General features: G+C 32.5%; 3 protein-coding genes across 5 annotated transcripts; all 3 read left to right on the forward strand.

Annotated features, from left to right (window-relative positions):
* Positions 1–404: 404 nt before the first annotated feature.
* Positions 405–7,074, forward strand: LOC145334548 (sphingomyelin phosphodiesterase 2-like). Of its 3 annotated transcripts, XR_013884856.1 has the most exons (13): positions 771–898; positions 1,244–1,302; positions 1,532–1,645; positions 1,885–1,932; positions 2,137–2,232; positions 2,479–2,569; positions 3,096–3,194; positions 3,973–4,053; positions 4,297–4,351; positions 4,626–4,727; positions 5,081–5,206; positions 5,567–5,890; positions 6,211–7,074. XR_013884856.1 is itself a non-coding variant. In XM_080180019.1 (12 exons), exons 1-12 carry the CDS (start codon positions 802–804, stop codon positions 5,781–5,783), a joined length of 1,137 nt encoding a protein of 378 aa, XP_080036145.1. In that variant the 5' UTR covers positions 405–801; the 3' UTR covers positions 5,784–7,074. The 3 variants fall into 3 exon arrangements, 2 of the variants coding, with proteins under 2 accessions (XP_080036145.1, XP_080036144.1); XM_080180019.1 differs by having other exon boundaries at positions 405–898; positions 1,580–1,645; positions 5,567–7,074; XM_080180018.1 differs by having other exon boundaries at positions 758–898; positions 5,567–7,074.
* On the forward strand, positions 7,018–9,589 carry ND-B15 (NADH dehydrogenase (ubiquinone) B15 subunit). The gene is made up of 5 exons (XM_080180029.1): positions 7,018–7,135; positions 7,516–7,581; positions 7,928–8,019; positions 8,485–8,566; positions 9,294–9,589. The coding sequence occupies exons 1-5, from the start codon at positions 7,085–7,087 to the stop codon at positions 9,372–9,374; spliced, it is 372 nt and encodes a 123-aa protein (XP_080036155.1). The 5' UTR covers positions 7,018–7,084; the 3' UTR covers positions 9,375–9,589.
* LOC145334553 (E3 ubiquitin-protein ligase RNF185-like) lies at positions 9,518–26,126 on the forward strand. The gene is made up of 7 exons (XM_080180028.1): positions 9,518–9,649; positions 10,081–10,181; positions 10,489–10,587; positions 23,211–23,300; positions 24,701–24,779; positions 25,303–25,424; positions 25,851–26,126. The coding sequence occupies exons 1-7, from the start codon at positions 9,598–9,600 to the stop codon at positions 25,887–25,889; spliced, it is 582 nt and encodes a 193-aa protein (XP_080036154.1). The 5' UTR covers positions 9,518–9,597; the 3' UTR covers positions 25,890–26,126.
* The last annotated feature ends 1,139 nt before the right edge of the window (positions 26,127–27,265 follow it).

A 27,265-nucleotide genomic window follows, 5' to 3' on the forward strand; every position in this document is an offset into this window, starting at 1 on the left:
AACTATTCTTGTGATAAGTATAAGTCATATGATTATTATCACAAGTCATAAGATCTATTCCTTATATGATTAGCCTCAAGTATGACGACATTTATCTCAATTTTGTCCTGAACGGGCATTTTAAATTATACAAAAATTTCCTCTAAAATATTTTTGCTTTTTAAAAAGAATTTGAAACTTTATAAAAATTAGCAAATATGTAAAAAAACACTTTTCGTGTTTTAACTTTCAGTTATTACGTTTTTTTTTTGGTTTTTTTGATATTCTGCTCCAACAGAAAAAAGAGGAAAAAATATAACAGGAAAAATTGTCTCCTCATATGCGCAGAATGCCGTGATTTATCATGTCCTCTGTTATCATCCATTTTTGTGCTAAGAGGAAAGGAAGGAGTGACAGAAAAATTGCGTTTGATGAAATTTTTAATAAAATCTGCCCCCAAAAATGACGTGTATTTATATAAATGTTCTTCGATGACATATTAAAGACGTTTTTGAGTCTGTTGAGCTAATTTCCCTAAAAAAGTAAATAAGAGATTGGACTAGCTTTTTATTATTAATCAAAAATCTTGATAAATATTAATTTTTCTGTATTAAATTCTATTATTCTAATTTAGACATAAAATTAAAACTATTATACTGAGGTTTTTTAAAAATATGCTGTAGGTTCTTTTTTTCAATTACAATATCCCTAAACCTAAAATAATTCAAGTTTGAAAACAATTGCTATTGTATTCAAAAATAAATTTATATATTAATATAATGAAATTCAAATATGTTTAGATATAAATAATGTCCTAGCAAGATGTCGGGTCACATGGATTCAGATCCGTTAATTACAGAAGAATCCCAACCAAGGGGTTGCAAATCAAAGTTCCTCTGTCCAGCTCTAGTATTATTAGGTAAACCTTTAAACTAAATAACTATTTTCGATTTTATGAGTGTACAGTTTCTAACCAAGCTGAATTCAATTCCCTATACTTTGAATTTCACTTCTCTCCTCCATTTCCGGGAATGTTGGGGAGATTATGTTAAATATACACACCCTTGCGCTTTTCTCGATCGAGTGTTACCTAACTTTGATTTTACATTTTTAATGACAAATTAAGTGAGTTTTGTTACAATGAAGTTTAGTTCATGTATATAGGTATTCAACTTCGCTAATATAAATACTACATCTTATTCGGTTTTCTTAATATAATCTTTGAGTTTTTCTTTAACATTTTTTTATTGTGTTTATATTATAGGAGTAAGCTGTTTAGTAACTGCTATAGTTTGTAGCTATTTCTTCAATTATGAATTTCAGGTAAATTTCAATCTTTTTAGTGTTATTTTGATTTATTTATTATCTCGTGAATTTCAATTAAATTTAGAACTGACTAAAATCAACAAAAGTAAGTTTTCTAAATATATTATGTAATACAAAGACACTACAATCCTCTCTAATCTTTTCATTTTCAATTTATAGCTAAGCAATTATTTAGTTGTTTTATGCTAACAAAATTGGAAGTTTAAATGTGCATGATTTTTGTTAGACTGGCAGCCCATTTGAATTATTAACAACATTGTTGTTTGGTGTGCAGGAAGGAGTTCCAATCAGGGTCCTGTCGCTCAACACCTGGGGTATGCCTCATACTTTAGGTTCAATGGTAAGTACCTGTACCTCTGTTTCATTTAATTATAAAATTTTAATTTTTTTTAGGTTGGAATGCGCCGTATTTATCTTAAATTAAGATTTAATTTAGAAGCGTTTATCTGACCCCATGAAAAAAAAAATAATCTTACCAATGCCGGTAAGGTGCTTCTCTGAAAAGTAAATTTAGCCGTTTGAAGGATCTTTGACAAACTTAATACACCCAATTACAAAGTTACAAATTTATTATTCCAGGACAAAGAAATCAGGATACCTGCGATAGCTAACATGGTCCGAAAGAAGGTAAACACTAAAATATAAATAATATTGTTTTTAGATCATTTGATTCATTTATTAAAATGGCATAATTTTATTCTCTTTGAATGGTTATTGCTCTTTTTAAAATATTTTAATTATTTATTGCTGCGCCACTTACAGGCCTAATCCTCTAGGAAAGTAGTTACTTCAAAATTTCTTCATATTAATAAAAATTATATGTTTGCCTAGGAGTTTGATGTGTACCTGTTTGAAGAGTTATGGATGCGGCCTGATCATAACACTGTGGAGAGAGCCGCTGCTTCTGTTGGATACTATATGACTAAGGTATTTGTTAAATATACCAGGTCCTTTGTCTGCAAGTCCTTAATATGTTTGTCAAGATGCGTTCATTTTTATTAGAAAATGTTACTTCCTTTACTTTAAATCTTTGTTGGTCCAAACTTCAGTATCCAAAATTTTCAACCCAAATGTGGTATTTTTGTTGATTATCATGGGGAAAATGCTTCAATTTATCATCCACCGGCTTAACCCTTAAGATTCCTAATTCTAACCAAAATTAAATTTTCTTAGTATGACGATCTGGCACAGAAAGCTTGTGTTCAACCGTTCATCTTTGATTTCATCTGTTGTGATGGTGTCATCGCTCCTGGGGGATGTTCAGGTATAGAATTGGGGATAGAGCATCTGAAGATAATATGCTTTTGATATTTTTAAAAATTACATTTTAGAAATAAAGATGATTTCTATAGTAGTAAAGGATATAAAATTCCAATTTAAAGGGGGGGGGGGGGGGGAAGTGACACTTTTTGAAACCAAAACTAAAACTCAACTAAAAAAAGAGTTGCAGGTCTGAGATTTTGCATGGCAGTTGCATTATAGGGGTACAATATGGAACTGTGAAGAAACGGCGGCGCAACCGCCGAAAACCGCCGTTTCCCGCCGAATTTTTTTTGCCTTTTCTCGGCGGTTTTCGGCGGTTGAGCTGCCGTTTCTTCACAGTTCCATATTGTACCCCTTTAAAGCAACTGCCATGCAAAATGTCAGACCTGAAACTTTTTTTTTTAGTTGAGTTCCTTTGACTTTTAGTTTTGGTTTCAAAAAGTGTCACTTTCGCCCCCCCCCCCCCCCCTTTAATCCAATTTAATATTTTAATTTTTCGAAAAGTTATAACCTCCTTGTTTTCTCAGGATTAGCTGTGGCTTCAAGATATCCAATGAAAGAGATAGAATTTACAATGTATAATGTTCATGGCCCACTAAATGATGGTGAAAAATTGGCCAGAAAAGGTGAGTCTTGGTTTATTCCTGATTATGACTGATATCAACAATTCAACATAACATCTATATGATATACACACGAAAGGGGACTATCTACGAACCTGAGCAAGTGATTCTAAGCACCTTCCCGCAGTGATTCTAAATTTTTCTTTGTGAATATACTAGGGTTATGTTTAATATACCTAGTCATCATACCAACTAAAAAAATTAAGTTTCATTATGGTTTTCTATGAATAAAACTTTTAAATGTTATGCATTTTTCGATGAAATGTCATCAAATGTTTTGTTGAGTTCAAAGATTAAAATGAAATAACACGCCAAAACATAATCAAATGCTGTAAATTACAAAAGTACACTAATAAAACTGTTTACAATATTGCTACCTAGTTACCATCCCTTTTTCTAAATTATCATTTTTCATCGAAAAGGTTTACTTTTGTGTCAGGGCAGTTTGAACTCAACAAAATATTTGATGATATATAGCCAAGAAATGCCTAACATTTCACAGTTTTTCCATATAAAACCATGGTGAAACTTATTTTTTTTTAAATTGATGTAACGAAATTAAACATAACCCTAGTATATTCATTAAAAAAATTAAGAATCACTACGGGAAGGTCCTTAGAATCACTTGATCTCGTTCGTGGATAGTCCCCTTTTGGTAGGGATGGTTTGTTTCTATCCAATTAAACTGCTGATCATGTACATATTTTTTTCCATTTTGGTTTTGGGCATGTTATAAGCTTTGGACATGTTTAAGACTGATTTTTAACTAAAACTATTTCAGGATTTGGTCGTGTAATGATTGAACCAGTTGCAAATATGACAATTGATGTTTTTGTTACACACACTTGTGCATCCGATCAAGGTACTTTTTAAAAACAAAACAAATGTATTCTTTACATTTAGTCTTATAGCCATGATAGTTAAGAATCTAAACTTATTAAAGTCTGAAAACTTCTTTTTTTAAAAATAAAAATTAAAAATTTTCAAAAAAAAATACTAATGTTTTTTTTTCTCATTTCCCTAAAGGTGTTTTCTACGCAGAGAATTATTAGCTTTGTTTAAAATGTTATGATCTTTAGCATTCATTCTAAATATTTTTGGTTAGTGGAAGACAAGCAGGCCCGCATGGCTCAGGTTAAACAGCTGATGGCAGCAGTTAGGTAAGCTTTTTGTACTTTTTAATGAAGAAGTTTTAGAATTACTTAGGTATGTTTTACAAAAGTATATTCTTAATTAGTTAAAATAAGGAAGAAATTTAGAACGTTAAAGGTGTCTATTGGCTTCTATTTTTTTCTACTTCAAACTTTAAATCTTCAATTAAAAACATCGGGTTGAAGGACAATGGAAAAGTAATAAACAAACCTTTTCAATGCGGGAAAACTAAATTAACATCTCTGACCTAAAATATTTTCTTATATTTGTTTTTAACCCTAGGAAATCTAAAGCAGATTTTACAGTTCTTGGTGGAGATTTCAACTCTGATCCTCGTGCTATCAATGATACAACTTATCATATTCTTAAAGAAGATCTGGCGAGGTAAACTAAATTAAATTAAGCAATTAGAGAGATATTTCAGTACAGACAGACACACACACACACATACAACTTGTTACTTTTATATAAGGATTTCTTACTTTGTAGTATATGATACTAGTGGCTGCATCCCTAGTATTTAGGGGATCTATATTCGAAGGGATAGGGAAGTGCAGGAAAACCCCAAAACCATACCAAGAATTATTTATAAAAATCAAATAGCCTAAAACCATTTCAGGATCTATAAGTATCGGTACTGGGGTTAGCGAGATCCTTCGCTACAGACAAAAAAAAGCTTACTGCATTATATAATAGGATAGTAGAAAAAAATAAACCAAAAAATATATTCTTTTTAGTTCAATGGAGGATTTTTTCCAGCGCATAACTAACTGGTTGATTCCTGACAGAGCTACGTATGCTAACCCTCGGAACAAGTACTCAAATCAGTATGACCCTGTTCTTTATGACTATATTTGGCATAGGTAAATAAAAATGTATTGTAAAGTACAAGTACAGTGTTCTAGGAACATAAAAAATCGATTGTAAATCAAAGGTTTTATCAATATTTTACACCAAAGTATCTTATCCTGAAATCCCTTTATTTAGTACATTTGGAAACCTGTTTTTAAAGCAATGTCTATTTATGTTTTTCAACTTTCTATGATGTTTCTAATTATAAAAACTTGGATTACGCATGAATCAGAATCTCTGAGGAGTACCCGACTACTTTTAAGCAGAATGCATTATAAAGTGTTTGTTTTGTCTCAATCATGATAATACCTACAGAACAACAAAAAGTTGCCAATCTTGCCAAAGTTAATTTTTCATACTATTTTCTTCAGGTCCAAGAAAGGAAACCTAGTGTTGACCAACCTCTTCGACGTTCCCTGGCTAACCACAACAAAATCATTCAGCTCTGTGGAAAACCAAAATGGCGACGAGAAAACGCGGGAAAAACGGGCAGCTGTTGTGGCGCCGCCTAGCGAGGATATTATCAACTTCTCCGACCACGAGGCTGTAGTCGCTAGTTTGATGTTGTATAAAAAGAATAAAGTTTAACCGTCCTTTTCAAAATTTTGATGAAGAAAATTGATAATGCCTAAGACAATTTTAAAACAAAAATTTACAAAGAATTTAAGTTTTTAAAATAACTTTACATTCCATTGGTTTGTATTTAAAATTAAGTTTAAAACTAATCAAAATTTTTAGACATATTAAGTAATAGTAAATACTAGTCAATAGTTTAATTAATAAATGGGCATAAATTTATTTTTACAATATCAAAAATACTCTTACTAATCTCTAACAAAAAGATTGGTTGTAAAAAATATCTTTAAAAATTTATTTCTTGTATATTTTGTGTGATCTCTTTATCACTTTCATTGAATTTTATAGCATAAAATTTAGTTTTCAATTTATTTTTATATTTACCCTATTATACCTATTTAGTTTTGACTGATTTTTCATGCATTTTGTAAAATTTTAGGTTTAGTTTAAATTTTTGGAGAGAAAGTCTTTTAAAAAACAAACAGTAGACAGGGAAATCAAATGAATTTTGCCAACGTTTCACAACTGCAAAATGTTTCATATTTGCCGAAAGTATTACAAAATTTTATGAAATTCATCGCTTTTTACAATATGAATAAAACAATAATTTTGCGTATGTGATATTTCACTATTAAAAATTAAGAAGCTGCACCCCTAGCCCTTAGGAGCTCCAAAATGTAAAGAAAATAGCAAAAATCCCTAAGATTAATAAAAAGCCTTTGTAATATGTAAAAAGCAAAGAGGATTCATTGTTTGCTTGTCCTGTTCTACTGTTTGTTTTTATGGCTACGTTTCCCACCGTAATTGTATCTTATATTAATTTTAAATATTGTAAAAAAAAGTAACGCTTATTTCAACTTTGCCATTTTTTGTAGGATTAAGTCGAAATTACGCAGTATATCAACATTTTTTTCTCAATAACTAAAGGAAACGGATTTACAAAGCCCAAAATCTAAAAAAGCACAAAAACGGCATTATAGTAAACGCCATAAATTTCAGTTTCCAATAGCATGCGTATTTTTACTTAATCCATTTTTTCGTCGATTTATGAAGGTTAATATGTAATTTTAAGATAAACTTAAGCTGTGTTAAAAGTAAAAATTAGATTTTATTTACTTTTTTTCTACCTATTCTATTCATTTTTTGTCAGAACAATTTTAAATTTAGTTTTTAGAGTTAGGTTGGAATCAATATCTTTAGTATTAAATAAAAAAATCAAATAATGTATTAATAATAAAAATATGTAATAATGTAAATATTTTTAAAATTTACACTCGAAAAATGATTTTATTTCTGATTTCAGGTGAAACAAAATGGATCAAAAAATTGGAGGTGGTACCCCCTACCATGAGGCCCTTCTTGAGGTAATATTTTTTTAAAAGCCTACCTATGCTTTTCTGCAATTTGGGTCTGTCTGTGAATCCGTCTTCGCAATGCGAAGCTAATCAATAAATAAGAAAGTTAGAATCTATTTTAAACTTATTATTAGGATAAAATCTTAATAGTGTAGTAATGATTAAAAGTTCATACGTCCAAGAAACAGATTTACATCGAAGTATTGTAAAAAAACATATTTTTGAATTTTAGAAGCGTTGTTGACCTGTATTAGTTTATATTCGCTTGTCTGGTTGTCTGATTTGTTGCTCAACGTTTAATGGACATTATCATCCTTGTTTAGTTGTTTTTGGATTTACATATTCGATTTTCTGTCATCTCAGTATTATATACATTATTATTATTGTAGGAGAAGCGCCGTGTTATCCGCCAAGCCTTGAAGCAAGAATATATCATGAGACGTTTCAGCCCAAAGGTTTGTTTTACTTTTCAGTTGAGCATTTTGATGGTCCTTGAAACCAGGGAAGAAGGGGCCTTTGGGCTGCAAATTAACACTGGTGCCCAATATTTGTTAACACCGATCTCTCATTGGTTGGCTTTTATTAATTCTTGATTGGGGTTTACATTTTACAAACAATATGTTCCGAAAAAATTTCACCAATAATTTTAATTTTCAGAGGAGGTAATTCGTGTATCGTATTAGTGGGTTTCGCATCAAATTATCGCCTATTGTCTTATCCTTAGTACATGAATGTATTGTTCAGAAATTATGACATAAATGAATATAACCATATATGAATAATTTCTTTTTATGTTTTCAGGCAATGGATCAAGGAGGTATCGTGTTCGATGCCGCCATGCAGAGATGGCACGCCCTTCAGTTCACCTACGGAGATCACTGGGTGCCATCCGTCAGGAACCGTAAAATTCAAGTTGGAAATCTCGAAACCTTATTAAATAACGTTTACATCTTTTGAAGCATGACCTTCAGAGAGACGGACAAAACAATGTAGGTATAGAATAGATGTGCCTATGTCATTGAAATCTCCACTAAAAATTTCAGTTGTCTATCTTTATTACTTTAATATTGGCTTCACCAATTTACCGATTAACCTGTATAAGGGATAAGACAATGGACGATGAATTGATATACATTTCCAATGATATTAAACAAAATTAATCCTTCTGTAGATTTGAATTATTGGTAGAAATATTTGGAAAGTTGTTATGGAACTAATCAAATTAAAATTAAATTAAATGGGGCAGTAAACGTTTTTGATCCAACGACTAAAAAACTGTGTCATGCTCAAGTAGGCAAATTTAAGGAAAACCGCCGCTATTTCTTTGCATTTGTTCAAACTTGAATTTGTACTGTTTGCAGAAATTTCATGAAGTTTTCCATGTGCAGCATAATTCCTATTGCTGTTACCTACTACTTTGCCTGGGGTCCTTCTCATGTTGTAAGTATATAGATTTTGGTAGCGCAGCTGCGTTTGACTAATGTATGTACGTTTGTACAAAAACAAAAAAATAGATTTACACATATGTTATGCAGAAAAAAGGATTTTTGTTGATTTCACAGCTTTATTCATCAACGTATTTCGTGTTTTTAGCTGTTTTTGGTCAACTGAGCTGGATCTTTAAATCATTCTAGCGGTGAGCCAGATCGGGGTGAGCCAACTTTCTACTAATGAGAGCACAGCATTTTATGAAATGCCGCGCTGTGATTGGCTAAAATTCGGCTCACCCCGATCTGGCTCACCACTAAAATGATTTAAAGATCCAGCTCTGTTCTTGATATATTATTGATAAACATATAAGTATTGTTTGGTTACACGTGTTTGGAAACTTGATTTAAAGCTAAATTTTAATTCACTTTGCCTGTCTGTCCGTCATTCCGAAGCGCTATGCGGGAAATGAGTTTTTCTCGGTTGTAATTCAAGATAGACGGCTAAGATTATTTTGTGAAGTTCCCTATACCAATGGGCATCCAGTATATAATTGACTTGGTTCGTCGGTCTGTCAAAAATGCTTTAAAATACAAGTATTAGATTTAGAACATATGTTTCTAATAAACATATTCTTAATTTGCGACTACTTAACATCTTCTTTATTAATAACTGTTAATTTTTTCATTCATATTATTTTGCTTCGTACTTTTAGATGTTGTCATTCTTGTTATTTCAGAAATGGACAGAGGCTATGGCCCGTGGAGAAGTTGACATCCACCACCCCACCCGTAAAAGGAAGTGGCTCATCAACTGCTAATTTATTCATACTTGTTTTAGTTTTTTCCCCGGATTTTTCGGTAGTAATTATTTGTAGTAAGATATCATAAAAACATTCAAGGATTTTTATATTCTGTAAAGTCCTTATTGTCTTTTATATCATTATTAAAATGTATTAAGAATCTTAGTCAAACGCGAAAAGGTTGATAAAAATGTGAAGTAATAGAAAAATACCCATAATATTTTCGTTGCAGAGGACAAAAATGTCAAGTTCGTCTGGGTCAGGAGGAGGCGTACAGACTGACCGACGCGTTCCAGGAAAATGACAATTATTATTTTAATAACATTTCAAATAATCTAAACCATTCTAAAATGAAAAAATATAATGTCTGTCTTTGTATGAAGTGAAGGGAATAGGTATAGGGCTGTTTATTACACTAGTCCTCAAGGTTTTATAGCATCGTACAAGCTTATTTCTGCGACATTTGGGACTTATATTGAATTTTTATTGGTTGGTTCACTAAGTTGAGTGTCCAAACGTTTCAACCACTGAATCTACAAAGGGGTAATTTTATGTATCATCGTCGTTGGGGATGTACATCAATTTCTCCGCCATTTCAATATCCCTTTAAATCTCTGAAGATTAATAGTCCTATGATTAATGTTCAATTATCCATTTAAAAAGTTCATATCCTTATCTTGTATCAGATCCCTATACATACATTGTGAGAATTGTCATGACCTGTCAGAGGATGGTGAAAAGCCAGAGGAATCTCCGGGAGGAGGTGGGGCAGATGAAGAAGAGAGTAGAGCTTTTGAATGTAACATCTGTTTTGATACTGCAAAGGTAAAATCAATACATTTATTCCGCAACTACTAGCGGCTACGCCCCTAGTGGCCTCTAGAGGCAGTTGAGGTGGTAAGGGGTTGAATTCGACCCCCCACCCTCCATTTTTATTTTAGTTTTAAAAAGAAAAAATATTGAATATAGAGCTTTATGATGTAACATCTGTTAAGATACATCTACAAATGTCAACCTTTATTAAACTTTTAGACTTAAAAGACAATTAAAATTTAGCAGGCAAGGTAATAAAACAACGATTCTTGCAGATTTTGTTAAAAAATACTCGAAAAATAATTCCATTTTTGTTAAGGATGCTGTGATATCTATGTGTGGACACTTATTCTGTTGGCCTTGTTTACATCAGTGGTTAGAAACAAGACCTAATAGACAAATATGTCCTGTATGTAAGGTAGGAATATTTACCCCTGTTTACATCAGTGGTTAGAAACAGGACATAATAGACAAATATGTCCTGTATGTGAGGTAGGAATATTTACCCCTGTTTACATCACACGGTTGGACCCTCAGATGTCAAAACTTTATTTTAGTGTTTGGCCAAAATGACTTAGCAATTGTATCTGTAAGTACGTCTAATAACACCCTTTGCTATTTTTAAAATCCTAGAAAATTTTTTTTGCAAGAAAATTGCATAAATTCGCAACATTTTTTAGAACCACTACATAACTCGAGTTTTAAAACTTTTTATATAAAATCCTTTTTACAAAAAATATCAATAATTACTTAAAATTAAACCTGAAAGAAAAAAAATCTCATTACACGTGTTAATTTGCATGTTTTAGGTCTTTTTTTGAGGAAAGTATAACTTCCACATTTTTGACAATAATATATTTTTTTAACATTTCAAAGTAAAATATAATAAAACCTAAACGATTTTTCTTGAATTATCAGTTGAAAATTTCATCAAACATGCAATTTAAGTGATGAAAATTTAATAAAATCATTTTTTGAATGTTTAGAATTACCAATTTTCTACATTTAAAACAAAATGTTAACAAAATTTAAAAACATTCTAATATATAACTTTAAAAATCAATAACATTTTATAAAATGATGTTTTAAAAAATAAATCATTAAAAGGTATTAAAATGCATTTTAAGTTGCTTAAAATTAAAACGAGAATATCTTTTTACACTTTATTCTTTGTAAAAGAGATTAATCGTCATTTTCTGAAAATGAAACATTTAATAAACTAATTGAATCTTTTTGTGACCATGTTTAAACTTTTTAATTTTTACACTAAGGTGTTTTTTAATGAAAATCTTTGTTGAATTCTCTTTTGCGACAAAAAAAGAAAGGGAATTTTTTACTATTTCTAGGTTATCTTATGTAATTTAAACTATATAATATCATCTATAAAGAAGCTACTTTAGTTAAATAAGTTTTGTTCTAACTTTTTAAGTAAAAAATTTCAATTTTTACCTGTCTAGGATCTACCTGGAGGCCTGCAGTACCTGAACCTGGAGCCCAATTTCAAAATTTTCTTTAGATTAGTTAATACCATCCATAAAGTATCAACTTTTGTTAAATAAGTTTTGTTCTAACTTTAATAGAAAAATTGATCTTGATCAGTACCTAGTATGAAACCAATTTTACTAAATAATATATTTACTACATAGTAGAAAAATGTACAGAAATGTACGGAAAAATGTATGGATTTTTTTTTTAGCATGCACGGAAATGTACGGATTTTTTTTAAAAACCCTGAATATGAAATAATTTAGTTTAGTTTTGTATCTTGTCCTGTACACATGTTTTCAAGTGATTAGATTTGGACAAGGGTGATTCAAAAAAATATATAAATCTCTAACAAATTAAAGTTATAGCTGTAAAATGGGACCAAAAAAGATCCCTAACAAACCACCTCAAGTGACTCAAGTAAAATTGGACCCAGTCACTAGTGCATTTTTAAGTGAGTTAAAAGTTGATGTAAATAAATTGACATTAAATGAAAATTCTGTTAAAAGTGTTTTAAACACCCTAATTAAAACTATCGGTCAACTTAAAAATGAAATTACCCAGCTTAAAGAGTCAGGAAGTGAGAGTTCAAGCGACGAGGAAGAGTGGGAAGTAAAGGGTGGGAAGGGGAAGAATGGTACAAACTTGCCCAGAGGAGGGGGAGGAGATAACAACAGATGGAAAGGAAATGGTGTTCCCACCAACATACAGGCACAGGTCAGATATAACAGCGATCACATTGACCAGAACCAACAAAGAGCAATGAAAGGTACTTTATTATTTGCCTCACCAGAAAATGCAGCCAAGAACCTTAAGTCTATTCTAAAAGAGCCAGAAGAAATTGGTGAAGAACCATACACCCAGCAAATATGCGACACTATAGAGAAGTATTATGGTGTTCATATTGACCCAGCTCTGGATATTGAAGCATGCCACCCTACATCCCAAGGTTGTGGTATTATAAGGTTTAATAATCGCAGGATGGGCTCAGCATATGCTAAACTATGTTCGGCGATTTTGAAAGGGCCCAAGCCAACACAGCCCAGGAAAGAGGAGGAGATTGCAGTTCAACCTGGGGAAAGAAAGAGAGGGGCGATGGAGGGGAACGAGATGGAGGGTGGAGCGATGGAGGGGGAGGCATCAGTGGAAGGAGCCCAGAAAGAGGAGGTGAGAAAGGTAAAACGACCTAACTTTTGGTTAACTTTCCAACTCACAAAAAGGCGTTCAGATTTAATCAGAAAACTAAAGGAGCTTAAAAGGGATGGAAAGATAAACCATTTTACTTCTAATGAAAAGGGTGTTATCAGTGTCACTTTGAGCAAAGGAGTGGCTCCTAAACGGCTTACTTTGGATTACAAAAATGACAACTCTAAAACTTACTATGTGGGTGAGTTACTCCAACTTGTCTCCTGTAAAATATGATAAACAATCCGAAAGTGAATCAAACTAGAATATAATGGTGTAAAAATGGGATGAATATTTTATTTTGAAAAACCCGAATTTTAAACTAATCTCTATCTGTTATCACTTAATATTTATTTTACTATGTATATGTTCTGTGTAAATTATCATAGCATTAAAAATGGGTTGTTTAATGCTCTTTTTTCTTTGGTACATTTAAACAAAAATAATATAAGCATTCAAATTAAAAATGGATGATGAGTTAGTTAATAATTTTGGACATAATTCTTTGCAATTAGATTCAAATTTAAATCATTCGTGTTCTTACTTTGAAAACCATGAATTTGTAAACTTTATTGGAAAGAGGGAGGAAAAGTTTTCAGTCTATAGTCAGAATATTAGAAGTATAAATAATAAAATCGACGATATACAAGAATTATTATTGGAGATAGAAACTGAAAAATTTTCTTTTAGTATTCTATTATTTCAAGAAATTTGGGCAGCAAATAACGCACAGACCACTAGATTAGAAAATTATCAAGATATTATCTTACAAACAAGGGAAGGAAAAAGGGGTGGGGGTTTAGGAATATATCTTAAGCAAAACTTAAGTTATGAAATTATTGATGAATTATCATATATTTTAGAGGGCGAATTTGAGACTCAATTCATAAAAGTATTTTTTGGTAAGAACAAATTTAAGATTATCGGCAACATTTACAGAATTCCTGGTGGTAACTTAAATAACTTTATAGAATGGTTTGGAGAAAAATTAACATTTCTTAAAACTGACCCAGTTTTAAAAAAATCTGATGAAATTATATTTGGGGGTGATTTCAATGCGAATTTTCTAAACTTTGATTCCCACAACCAAACAAATGATCTTTTGAACCTATTAATATCCTCTTCTTTTCTACCAATGATTACTCTACCTACTAGAATTTGTCAAAATTCAGCAACTCTCATTGATAACATTTTTAGCAATAAAAAGCAAGAATTTTATGAAAGCGACCTAATTATATCTTCTATTTCTGATCATCTCCCAATTTTTTACTTAAATGTAACTTGTGAAAAAAATACTTCAAACCAAAAACAATATTATTATGATATGAGTCCAAATAACGTAGAAACCTTTAAAGAGAAACTCTCTTCACAAAATTGGGAAGGTGTTAATAATGATAATATTCCGAAAAGTGCCTTTGAAAGTTTTGGTAACATATTAGAAAAGTACTTTAAAGAGAGTTTCCCTTTAAAAGAAAAATGTGTAAACAAAGGAAAAGTTCCTATTAACCCGTGGATGTCACAGGAGTTATTAAAAATCAGAAAAGCCAAAAATAGGGCCTTTAAAAACAAACTTAAACATAGGACTGAATCTGCTGAAAATAAATTTAAATGCCTAAATAATAAATTCAAAAAACTTGCTAGAAAAGAGAAGAAAAAATATGAAAGATTTGAAGATTGTGTTACTGATATCAGAAAGACTTGGTCGCTAATTAACTTAATAGTCAAGAAAAAAAAGTGTAAAAATGACGTGCCTTGTGTTTTTACAGATGCACAAAAATCCTATAATACTTTCTCTGAGATAGCCAATGGTTTTAATGATTTTTTTGTTGATGTTGGGCCAAGACTTTCTGTATCAATACCTCAATCTTCTAAATCTTTCAGGGATTTCTTGGGGGATCAATATGATGAAGAATTTAACTTTCAGGAAGTAAACTCTTTTATTATCAATATAACTTTGTCCAAATTAAAATCAAAATCAAGTGTAGGAAATGATAATATCTCTATGAAACTTTTAAAAGAAATAATGCCAATAATTGTAAAGCCTATCATTCACCTGTTTAACCTCTCTTTAAACACTGGCTACATTCCTGATAACTATAAATGTGCAAAAATTATACCTATTTACAAAGCTGGTGAAAGAGATAGATTTGACAATTATCGTCCTATTTCCATACTTCCAGCCCTCTCTAAATTACTTGAGAAAATTGTTGCTTTTCAAATGATTAGATATCTTGAGGGAAACAAAATGTTATATCAACATCCAGACTGGCCAGAGTGTACGTTTTGTACGTTTTGTACGTTACGCATCGAATCTGTGTACGTTCTGGACGTTATTTTGATATGTGTACGTAACGTATTTTATATTTTGTATTTTTGTACGTTTTACGTTTTTTTTAAGAATAAGAATCAATTATTAGTAGAAAAGTGATTGGTATGTTTTGTATGAAAATTTTTGCAAAAACATTAGGTGTATTATATCAAATAAATTCAATAATATCTTCAATTTTCATAGAACAAAAATATGTAGGTAAATTATGCATATATGTTATTAGAACTTACAGTTTAAAGGGGGGGGGGGGGGGGGAATGTGGTGACTCGTGCCACGACATACCAGCAATTTTATTTTGGGTGCTACTCTCTTAGTTTTAGAGATAATTGGATGAAATCTTTTGGGCTGGGTCAGTAATTACCCCAACTACTGGTATCTTTCAAAAAAAAAACGGCGGCGGGACCGCCGCTCCCGCCGCCGTTTTATCAGGACATATATATTTCAAATCCATAAAGGGGGGGGGGGAATGTGGTGACTCGTGCCACGACATACCAGCAATTTTATTTTGGGTGCTACTCCCTTAGTTTTAGAGATAATTGGATGAAATCTTTTGGGCTGGGTCAGTAATTACCCCAACTACTGGTATCTTTCAAAAAAAACGGCGGCGGGACCGCCGCTCCCGCCGCCCGCCGCCGTTTTCCGCCGCCACCAAAAATTTTTTTTTTTTACATTTCTCGCCGAATTAGGCAATTTGGAATCATTTGAGACCATGTTATTTTTTTCAAAAATTTTTCCCCTTACAAGCAGCCCTGTAAGGTTGTAAGTAAAAAATATTTGAATTAAGAAAACGGCGGCGGGACCGCCGCTCCCGCCGTCCGCCGCCGTTTTCCGCCGCCAACAAAAAAATTTGGAATCATTTGAGACCATGTTATTTTTTTCAAAAAATTTTCCCCTTACAAGCAGCCCTGCGGGGGACTTATTCATTTTTTTCAAATTCTCGTATATCCCGGCGGCGGGACCGGCGGAACCGCCGCTCCCGCCGTCCGCCGCCGTTTTCCGCCGCCAACAAAAATTTTTTTTTTTCATTTCTCGCCGAATTAGGCAATTTGGAATCATTTGAGACCATGTTATTTTTTTCAAAAATTTTTCCCCTTACAAGCAGCCCTGTAAGGTTGTAAGTAAAAAATATTTGAATTAAGAAAACGGCGGCGGGACCGCCGCTCCCGCCGTCCGCCGCCGTTTTCCGCCGCCAACAAAAAAATTTGGAATCATTTGAGACCATGTTATTTTTTTCAAAAAATTTTCCCCTTACAAGCAGCCCTGCGGGGGACTTATTCATTTTTTTCAAATTCTCGTATATCAAGGTATATCTTAACTTCAGTGCTTCTCCTGTGCTTTTAAAGATATTGAAACAAAATCTTTTGAGGTAGATCAGCAAAAAAATATTTGAATAAAAAATGGCGGCGGTACCACCGCTCCCGCCGTCCACCGCCCCCAGGACAGCTTGTAAGAGGAAAAATTTTTGAAAAAAATAATATGGTCTCAAATGATTCCAAATTGACTAATTCGGCGAGAAATGCAAAAAAAAAATTTTTGTTGGCGGCGGACGGCGGGAGCGGCGGTCCCGCCGCCGTTTTCTTAATTCAAATATTTTTTACTTACCAACCTAAAAAGATTTTGTTTCAATATCTTCAAAATCACAGGAGAAGTACTATATTTAAGATATACCTTGATATACGAGAATTTGAAAAAAATTAACAAGTCCCCCTCAGGGCTGCTTGTAAGGGGAAAAATTTTTGAAAAAAATAACATGGTCTCAAATGATTCCAAATTGCCTAATTCGGCGAGAAATGCAAAAAAAAAAATTTTTTTGGTGGTGGCGGAAAACGACGGCGGGCGGCGGGAGCGGCGGTCCCGCCGCCGTTTTTTTTTAAAGATACCAGTAGTTGGGGTAATTACTGACCCAGCCCAAAAGATTTCATCCAATTATCTCTAAAACTAAGGGAGTAGCACCCAAAATAAAATTGCTGGTATGTCGTGGCACGAGTCACCACATTTCCCCCCCCCCCTTTATGGATTTGAAATATATGTCCTATAGATTTAGTTTAAACTATTGAACAGAAAGAGATATGCAGTTGACTAAATTCAAGTTTAAATGCGTTTCATGCAACTACCCCTTTAATAGATTTTACGATAATTTTTTTCAAATTCTTTATATACTTGGGAAAATTTTCCGAGATATCACATGGTGCTCAGTTTATGATTAAGAAGTCTTATTTTTTGGTATCTTCAGTTTTTAAAGAATAAGAATCAAATATAAGTATAAAAGTATTTGTATATTTATTTGTATTTGTACAAAAAGTATTACAAAAAAAAGTATATTATCTATAATACAAAGTAGAATGATGTCTGTCCGTCTGCTTGTCCGTCTGTATATCAGAAGCTTAATATCTCAGTAACCACTGAACCTATTGGGCTCTACTCTTCATGGAATATACCTAATAGCCCTGTGATGTTTTTTTGCTATTTTCTTTGGGGGAGGGACACTTAAAGCTTTTTACTTTCTACTAGGATTAGAGGCTTCGTCCCTAGCCTCTAGAGGCTTCGTCCCCTCTTTTATAGAATTGTTTGTTGGAAATTTGTCAAAAAAAATATAAAAAAAGATTGTGATAATTTTTTTCATTTAGGCTTCGCCCCAGGGTGCGGTGGGGGTTCCCCCACCCCGCTGATTTGCATTAGTTTACAAAATTTAGCCTTAAACTACCACAGGACCAGTAGATATATTCCCTGAAGATTAGAACCCAATCTGTTCAGCGGTTACCAAGATCTTAAGCTTTAGACAGACAGGCATTGATTTACTTTGTATTAAGACTAGTATTTTCTGAGATCTTTAGCAATAGACAAAATAACCCTATATCCTATAAATCTTTTTTTTCTGTAACGAAGAATCTCGCTAACTGCTGAACCGACATGATCTTTGTGAGGTTGTAGGCTATTTTCTCTGTCCTTCCATATCCCTTCAAGAACCTGTATTCAAAATGGTAGAAAAATAGCCTTAAACCATCTCGGTAACTGTGTGAAGTTGTTATAAAAATCTTAAGCATCAGAAAAAAAAACTTACTACTTTATTTAATAGAATATACTTAGTACGTAATAACAGGATGTATGTCTCTCTGTCAGTTTATTTGTACCGAAGGTTCTCGCTAACTGCTAAACCGATATGGTTCTCCATTACAGGGTAGCTTCTCATAGGTCCTGGGAGAGGGTACAACCACCCTCCCAAGAGAAATAAAAAAATGACCACCATTCCCCTATTTTTTCTTTCTTTTTAAAATTGAAATCAGAAATGGGGGTGGTCTACTCCCCCCTCCCTCACTAAAAAAATTATTAGCAAAGCTACTCTATAATTACTTTGTCAGTCCGTTATGCTATCGGAGAAACGTGATTTTCTCGGCTCCTGTTTTTTGATTGAATAAGTTCACATTCTACATATTTTCATTGAGATTTGCCTTTTGGTTGGGGTGCTAGATCTATTCCTAGATTTTCTTTTTTTCATGGTTTTCTCGACTTCTATTCAAGATAGACGGCTGAAATTTTCAGGGAATAAATAAATTCACATTCTACATATTTTCAAAAAGTTTCTTTAAGGTTTGTCTATTTGTTGTAGTGCTAGATCGATTCCTAGATGTATAGGTTTTTGTAATTTTCTCTACTCATATTCCTGATAGACGGTTGTAATTTTCAGGGATTGTATTAGTTTTCATTCTTAATACTTCCACTAAATTTCATTGAGATTTGCTTATTGGTTGGGGGGCTGAATTTATTCCTAGATTTTCACGTTATTATTATATTTTGTGATTTGTTTAAATAAGTTAAATGCTTATTTTTTACGACACTACTCTATAGTTTATATAGTTCCCAGATTTCCATCCATAACTTTTGAGCTTCGCTACTTTAGGATGTTGTCATCCTTGTTTTTTACTTTTTATTTTTAAATAAAAAAATGGGTTTTTGAATTCAACTCCCCCCCCCCTAATCAAGTTCCTCTAGAGGCCTCTAAGGGCGTAGGCGCTGGTCCTTATAATAGGATATACTTTGTACATAATAACAGTATGTCTGTTTGAACCAAAGAATCTCGCTAACCACGGAACCGATATGGCTCTCCTTAACAGGAAAGCTTCTCATAGGTTTTTGGAAGTTTTATAACTATTTTGGGGAAGAGTATCACCATCCACCCTCCCAAGAGAAATTGACTTTAGAAAAAAAACTACCTTCTCCCCCCAAAAATGAATTTTAATTGCTCACTGATTTTAAGTTAATTTTTTTCCAGATGTCTATAAATAACTTTTAAGCTTCGCTACTTATGTATGTTGTCATCCATGTTTTTTTATTGAATTCAACTCTCCCCTCCTCAAGGGCCCCTAGAGGCCTTTAGGAGCGTAGACGCTAGTTCTTTTAAATAGAGTAATAGGATATCTTGTGTCTGTCAGTTCGCTATGGTTCTCCTTTACAGGTAGCTGCTAGTAGACTTAAATGTATTGATAATAGGTAACTAGGAAATTATTTAACTTATTTTTATTAGAAATGTACGTTTTTGTACGTTTTTTTACTTTTTTTATGTACGTAACGTATTTTTTTTGTGTACGTTTTGTACGTTTTTTATTTTCAAAATTGGCTGGCCAGTCTGAACATCAATATGGCTTCAGAAGGTCAAGAGATACACAACAACCACTGATACATTTAATCAACAAAGTTTATGACGGACTGAATAAGCCCCAATCAGAATACAGTGCCTGTGTGTTTCTTGACCTTAAAAAGGCATTTGACACGTGTGATATACCAATTTTACTATCCAAACTAAAACACTATGGTTTTAAAGGTGTATCTGCAAAATGGTTTGAAAATTATCTAACTAATAGAAAACAGTATGTTGAAATAAATGGTGTAAAGTCCGAATAAAAAGTATTAACCCTTGGAGTACCACAGGGCTCTGTCATTGGACCAATTTTGTTCTTGTTGTATATAAACGACCTTCCAAATTCAACAACCTTATTTTGTAGCCTTTTTGCAGATGACACAATCTTTTGTAAAACCTCAAGTAATTTAGAAACCATAAAAACATCATTAAATGAAGAATTAGATAAGGCATCAGTATGGTTTAGGGCAAATAAACTTTCTTTAAATGTATCTAAAACAAAATACATGGTCTTCAGACTTAGCAGTATGCAACCTGTCAATAATAACTTTAGAATCTTCATTAATGGGGAGGAAGTTGAGAGAATCAGCAATGAAAATGAAACAAAGTCCTTTTAATTTGTTGGGGTACATCTTGATGAATTTCTCAATTGGAATGAGCATACAAAAATGGTAAAAAACAAAGTTTCTAGTTCTCTATATGCATTAAATCAAATAAAAAATGTTCTCCCATCAAAAACTTTGAAAACGATTTATTCCTCAATGATTTTGCCTCACTTAAATTATTCTAATATCACATGGGGTCTCTCTAAAAGTAATGATATTGATCAAATAAGAAAACAACAAAAAAGGGCAATAAGGATTATTGTAGGTGCTAATTATAATGCACACACTGAAATTTTGTTTGGACAATCTAAAATCTTAAAATTTGATGATTTGGTAAATTTAAACATTTTGAATTTTATAAGTAAATTTTTTCATAAGAAACTCCCAGAAAGCTTTGATAACATGTTTAAAGTTCTTTCTTCTCAGAGATCAAAAAAGTTACTGATAAGTATACCTAAAACAAAACATCTTGAATATTTTCCAGCAGTGTCATTTCCAAAACTTTGGAATAACTTGAGAAATGAAATAAGGCTTTCAGACTCTGTAAAGAAATCATTGTCCATGATTAAAAAAGATTATTTTTTAAACTATAAATCATTTCATTGCAACAAAAGAAAATGCTTTTCCTGTAAGAAATAAAATCTGTACCAACTTCTGTAACTGTAAATAGTTATTTAGTCAACCCACTTAATTATTGATCTATTAAAGGGGGGAGGCGGATGTGCCACTTTTTGAAACCAAAACTAAAAGTCAACAAAGGAACTCAACTAAAAAAAGAGTTACAGGTCTGAGATTTTGCATGGCAGTTGCTTTATAGAGGTACAATATGGAACTGTGAAGAAACGGCGGCGCAACCACCGAAAACCGCCGTTTCCCGCCGAATTTTTTTTGCAATTTCTCGGCGGTTTTCGGCGGATGCGCCGCCGTTTCTTCACTGTTCCATATTGTAACCCTATAAAGCAACTGCCATGCAAAATGTCAGACCTGTAACTCTTTTTTTAGTTGAGTTCCTTTGACTTTTAGTTTTGGTTTCAAAAAGTGGCACATCCGCCTCCCCCCTTTGTGTAAATATCTTTATATAATAAATAATTTTTGTAATTCTCGCTATAAATAAAATAATAAATGAAATCAATTAAAGGGGTAAATTTACGGCCTACTCCAAGGCTTAATTACTCCTTGCTATGCAATTTTTAAAATATGATTTTATATGTATATTTAATAATTTAAATGTATTGCATTAGTTAATAAATTCTATTTAATTGTCTTTCTTTTGAGCCACAAAACACTGTAAAATGTAACATATATGCAAAAATAACAATTTTTTTAATGAATATTATAATATCCTTATATGACATTGCGTCAGAGCTTATTCTTTAGATCATATGTTCATGAAAAGTAGTCATAAACTTGGAGGGTTGCGCTATTTATTAGAATATTAAATAAACTTGAATGGTAAAAATATTAGCATAGCCTTTGTCAATTCAAATGCTTTAGGTATATTATTCGGAAAGTTAGTTAAAAAAGAGAGAATTTGCTGTGTATACTGTTGAAAGACTTTCAAAAATGTAAATTACAAAGCAATCCTAAAAGATCAGGTCGTAGGCGAGTCTTAGTCGGGGGTTTTCTGATAGCAAATATTGCGTTATTGGTATACAATGTAAAAAAAAAAACATTTTAAAGAAATTCTTTAAATAAAACCCAACGTGTATTGGCAGTACAAACATCTTAATGCTAGCAGACATATGTTTATCAACATTTGCAGAAAACTATTTCCACAAGAAAAATTATTCAGGTTTCTACTTCACAATTTTAAATATTTCTTTCTGATAAAATGTTTGACATATATCGTATAATCATTTACCAAAAAAAATATTTTGATAATTTAGATTTCAGAGAAGATTAATCCTTTCAAAAAACTAAGACGACATTTCGCATCTTCTGTCATGACATTTTAGAAAAAATATAAAAAAACAAAATTTAGTATGAAAACTATTTTCATCGATTTTTCTGAAGGTACTATCGTATTCTGTGGCTTTGTTATTATCATTTACTTATATCGAAAGTGCCAAACATTGTACCCTAACTTATTCATTTAATAAAAAACCAACCGTGATCAGTGGTTAGAAACAGGACATAATAGACAAATATGTCCTGTATGTGAGGTAGGAATATTTACCCCTGTTTACATCAGTGGTTAGAAACAGGACATAATAGACAAATATGTCCTGTATGTGAGGTAGGAATATTTACCCCTGTTTACATCAGTGGTTAGAAACAGGACATAATAGACAAATGTGTCCTGTATGTAAGGTAGTAATATTTACTAGCAGTTTGTGAAACAAGACATAATAGACAAATGTGTCCTGTATGTGAGGTAGTAATATTTACTAGCAGTTTGTGAAACAAGACATAATAGACAAATGTGTCCTGTATGTGAGGTAAGGTCCCAGAGGTCTAAAGCGATAAGACAATGGTCGATAAATTGATGTACATGCCTCATGAAAACATGAAATTACTCATTCTGTAGATTAGAATTAGCCATTGAAACATTTGGTCATTAAACTTAATAAACCAATCAATAAAACTTTAATAACAGTCCCACAGTTGATAAGGTAACGAAATAGAAAACGCTATTTTAAAACTTTGGGGACTAGTGTGATAAACAGCCTAATGTCCCCTCCCTTCAAAATATTTACCCCTGTTTAAATTGATAGTTAGAAACAAAGGAAAATGGGACTTATCGCTTGAGACAGAAGGACATCCTATTACTTAAATAAATACAACATTTTAATTTGTTTTAGGCTGGAATAAGTCGAGATAAAGTGATACCTTTGTACGGGCGAGGCGGTGAAGGAAAAGACCCCAGGGACAAAGTACCCCCTAGGCCTCAGGTCAGTTTACACCATTTTTAAAAGCGAAGCTTTTCTATAATTAGGGTCGGTACGTCTATAATCATTACCAAAATGTCCGTACGTCCATTTTAATAACAAATTTTTATATGATCTAATCATCCGATTGATCTGATTCTTGGTTTACTGATTCCTGGGCCAATAAAGCATAATATTATAGGCGAAGCAACTCTATAATCAAGTCCTAAAAATGTAAGTATGTCTATAAACATTATCCTTTATCAAGCAGTTTTTCAACAAATTTACTTACAATTTTTCTTTGACCTTTATACATTTATATTCTGATTATTCAGTTCTGATACTATACAAGTGTTAATGTCCGTTTGTCCTACCGTTTCAGTGCTTCGCTTTTATGGATGTTGTCATCCTTGTTAAAGTAACATTTGTTTTCCCTAAGGGCTCTTGTTAAATTACATATTTGCTCTAAAACGGGTAAGCAGTTTGAGTAATTCTTTAACTATTTTTTAGTTCATTCTTTGTTCAATTAATATACAGATACGAATATAAAATACAACATCATTAAGTCCCCCTCTACCTTTTATATATATTTTCGCAATAAAGATATTGTGAAAATAAGTTAATATATCCTTACCTGGAATTATCCCCGTCCTCCTCCTCCTTTCGGAGGAGCAAATTACTGAAGATTTAGTGATGGGAATCCGGATCCGGAATCCGAATCCGGAATCCGGAATCCGCCCAATTTTCGGCCAATTTTGGAATCCGAATCCGGATCCGGAATCCGTTTTTTATAGCGGATTCCGGATTCTAAATTGGTAGGCTAAATTTAATTTAAATTGGTTAGAAAATACCAAGCACATTTTTAGGACATTCGTAGCACTTAAATTTTTAAATTTACTAATGTGATGTAAATGTTTTAGTTATGCTGGAAGTCAGCACTTAAAACAAATCAAGTCTTCAACCAAGTAACATAGTGATAAATTAACGAAAAAAGCTATCCCTCTGTGACGGACGGCCTTTTAAAATACTGCTAGAATCCGGAATCCGAATCCGGAATCCGGAATCCGAATCCGGCCCAAAAATTCGACGGATTCCCATCCCTAGAAGATATACTACCTACCCTGTTCATAAAATAAACTATTTATGGCATCTGATTCAAAACTTTTCTTTTATGGATGTTGTCATCCTTGTATAAATGGGTATATTATTAATATGATCTTACACCAGATTTTCATATTCTCTAATAAAGGGAAACTCGTAGCAGGCTAAGGTAATAATTCCCCCCATTCTACCCTTTTAGCCCATCCCCTCCCCTCCTACTGGATAAACGAACTGACCAATAAACTAGTTCCATGTTAGCAAGCTAAATTAATGACAATTTACCCCTGTCAAAATATCCACGTATATTTATGTTTATAATTTAGGGTCAACGATCGGAACCTACAACGAACGGCTACAGCTTTCTTGGTACCAATGGAGGATTTTCAATGTCCTTTGGAATAGGTAAACAATTTCTACCCATGACAGCAAGGACGTCCAAGCTTTTGTTTGACAGGGAAAAATAGTGGGTTTCAAAGGTTTGAGAGGGGTAATCTATTGTTACTGTATTTTTTTTAAGGGGTTAGGCTGAGTGGATTTTTAGTTTTTGCGGGGTAAACACCTCTTTACCCCCTCCCCTGAACGTTTATCTACGACAGGATGTCGGGGATATGTTACCTGATGAAAAAAATTAACTAAACTTCTTATTGTACAATATATGTTCTATTAGCCGTAGTAAAGTTTAAAAGATTGAAAAGTTTTTTTAGATTTTAAATAAAGATTTTTGTAAATCTCTAATAAAGATATACAAAATTGCCTTTTTTAGATTTAAATTATTTGTCGAAAAGTGTGGACACTTCTTATTTGTAACCAACCAATCATCAATAAAAGTACTCATGTTTATTAACGTGCTTATAAAACTTATGTTACCATTTTACTCCCTCACTTGGACCTTGGGGACAATCATTTAATATTTTTTCTCTTTTAGGTGCATTTCCTTTTGGAATGTTTTCAACAAATTTTACCTTTGGGGAGGAGCGACCTGGCTCCCCCCTTCCCGGCTCACATCAAGCCTTAGAAGAAGCATTTCTTCACAAAGTTTTTCTTTATGTAAGTTTTTATTTTGAAGCGAAGCTATATTTTTTCCTTTTCGATATTGTCCGCACGTCTAATTTTGCTCTCGAGAAATTGTAATACATAAATATGTGATTGTATACTTTTCAGTTGCGCAGTTACTCTTATCTCGGAGTTTGTATGTTCGTCTGTTACTCCGATCGACAGTGAAAGTTGTTTATCTTAAGCTTCAGACGGACAGACATACTTTGCATTGTTATAATTTTTATTATAGTTGTAAGCAAATATGCAGTACATTTTAGCTCCTCAGTTGCGCGAGGTGGCCCCTCGCCTCCTTTTTAAGGGGCGGCCCCTCCTTTTTATTGGGTGGCCCTTCACAAGGAGGACAAAAGTTGGGTTTCACTTGGGTTGCGAAAACCCAACTAATGCATGTATGGTTTTAAGAATTTTGTTTATTTTCAGGTTGCTTGTCTGTTTATTGTATGGCTAATGATTGCATAATAATACTATAATCAACATGAAAATACTGAAACAACACATTACAGTACACTTGTACTTTAAAAGTACAAAGAAGAAGAAGAATGAAAACTTGCAGTGTTTCTGAAACAGGAAAACTCAATATTTTATTAGGTTTTTGTAATTAATGAATTTTAAAAATATTCTACATAATTCGTTTTTTTAATAGCTTTAAAGAAGTGTAATTACCAGGGAGCTTAAGGGATAAGACAATGGATGAAATAGTTATTTCTTTCATCGTATTATAAACGGCTTTCCGCGGATATAGAATGTACAATTATTAGATTAAAACCAGTTTTTAGCCCCGAGGTGCCGAAGGCACGTGCTAAAAAAAACTGGTTTTAATTTTATGATTGTACATTTTTATATTCGTAGAAAGCCGTTTATAATACGATGGTAGACATAGTTTTTTTCGTATTGATGAGAACCGGTTCCTATCCACCGGATTCGAATGAATACGAGAATAGTTATTTCTTTCATCGTATTATAAACCGCTTTCCGCGGATATACAATGTACAATTATAAGATTCAAACTAGTTTTTTTAGTCACGCGGTGCCGAAGGCACGGGCTAAAAAAAAAGGTTTTAATCTTATGATTGTACATTTTTATAATCGTAGAAAGCGGTTTATAATAAGATGCTAGACATAGTTTTTTCGTATGGATGAGAACCGGTTCCTATCCACCGGATTCGAATGAATACGAGAAAACAAATTCTCTTTCAATGGCAGGAATTAGAATTTAGAAACAACCAATCAAATTTAAAGAAGATTTTCTAAAGATTGTGAGCCAACAAATAAGTCTACGTAGTTATAAAACTTTGGGTACCAGTGTAATTAGCATTCCAATGTCTCCTCTCTCCCTGGTAACTACAATCTCTCGTCAATTTTTAAGTCGCGGCGGCTGCATCTTAGCCGCCATTTTTTCAACAATCTTACGCTCTATAAATGGATGGCTGCAGAGCCCTACTTTTGACACAGGCAAAGTTATATTTGCTAAAAATTATTTCTAGTTACAGAAATTCTAAAAACAAATAGAACCGCAATTCAGACAAAGATATAACGCTATTCTGATAGTGTGTATTATTTATCTAATCTTTGTCTGCTTTGTTATATCTTTTTACTTTTTAAAAGCTAGTTTTAATTTTAACTTACTACTTCTAAAATATATTTTTGGCCTGTTTAAAGTTGAACAATAAAAGTTATAACATATTTTGTATTAGTTTATTTCTAATACTGGAAAATCAAGTGTACGTATTTAAATATCTTATTTTTTTAATGATAATTTTTTTAGGTTGTTATAATTGATTTTGTTTTGTTGTATTGTAAATGGGATTCATTTTATAAAGGGTGGCGTTATTATT

Source organism: Acartia tonsa, chromosome 12 (genome assembly GCF_053477335.1).
Source record: "Acartia tonsa isolate MP-2025a chromosome 12, ASM5347733v1, whole genome shotgun sequence".
Lineage (NCBI taxonomy): Eukaryota > Metazoa > Arthropoda > Copepoda > Calanoida > Acartiidae > Acartia > Acartia tonsa.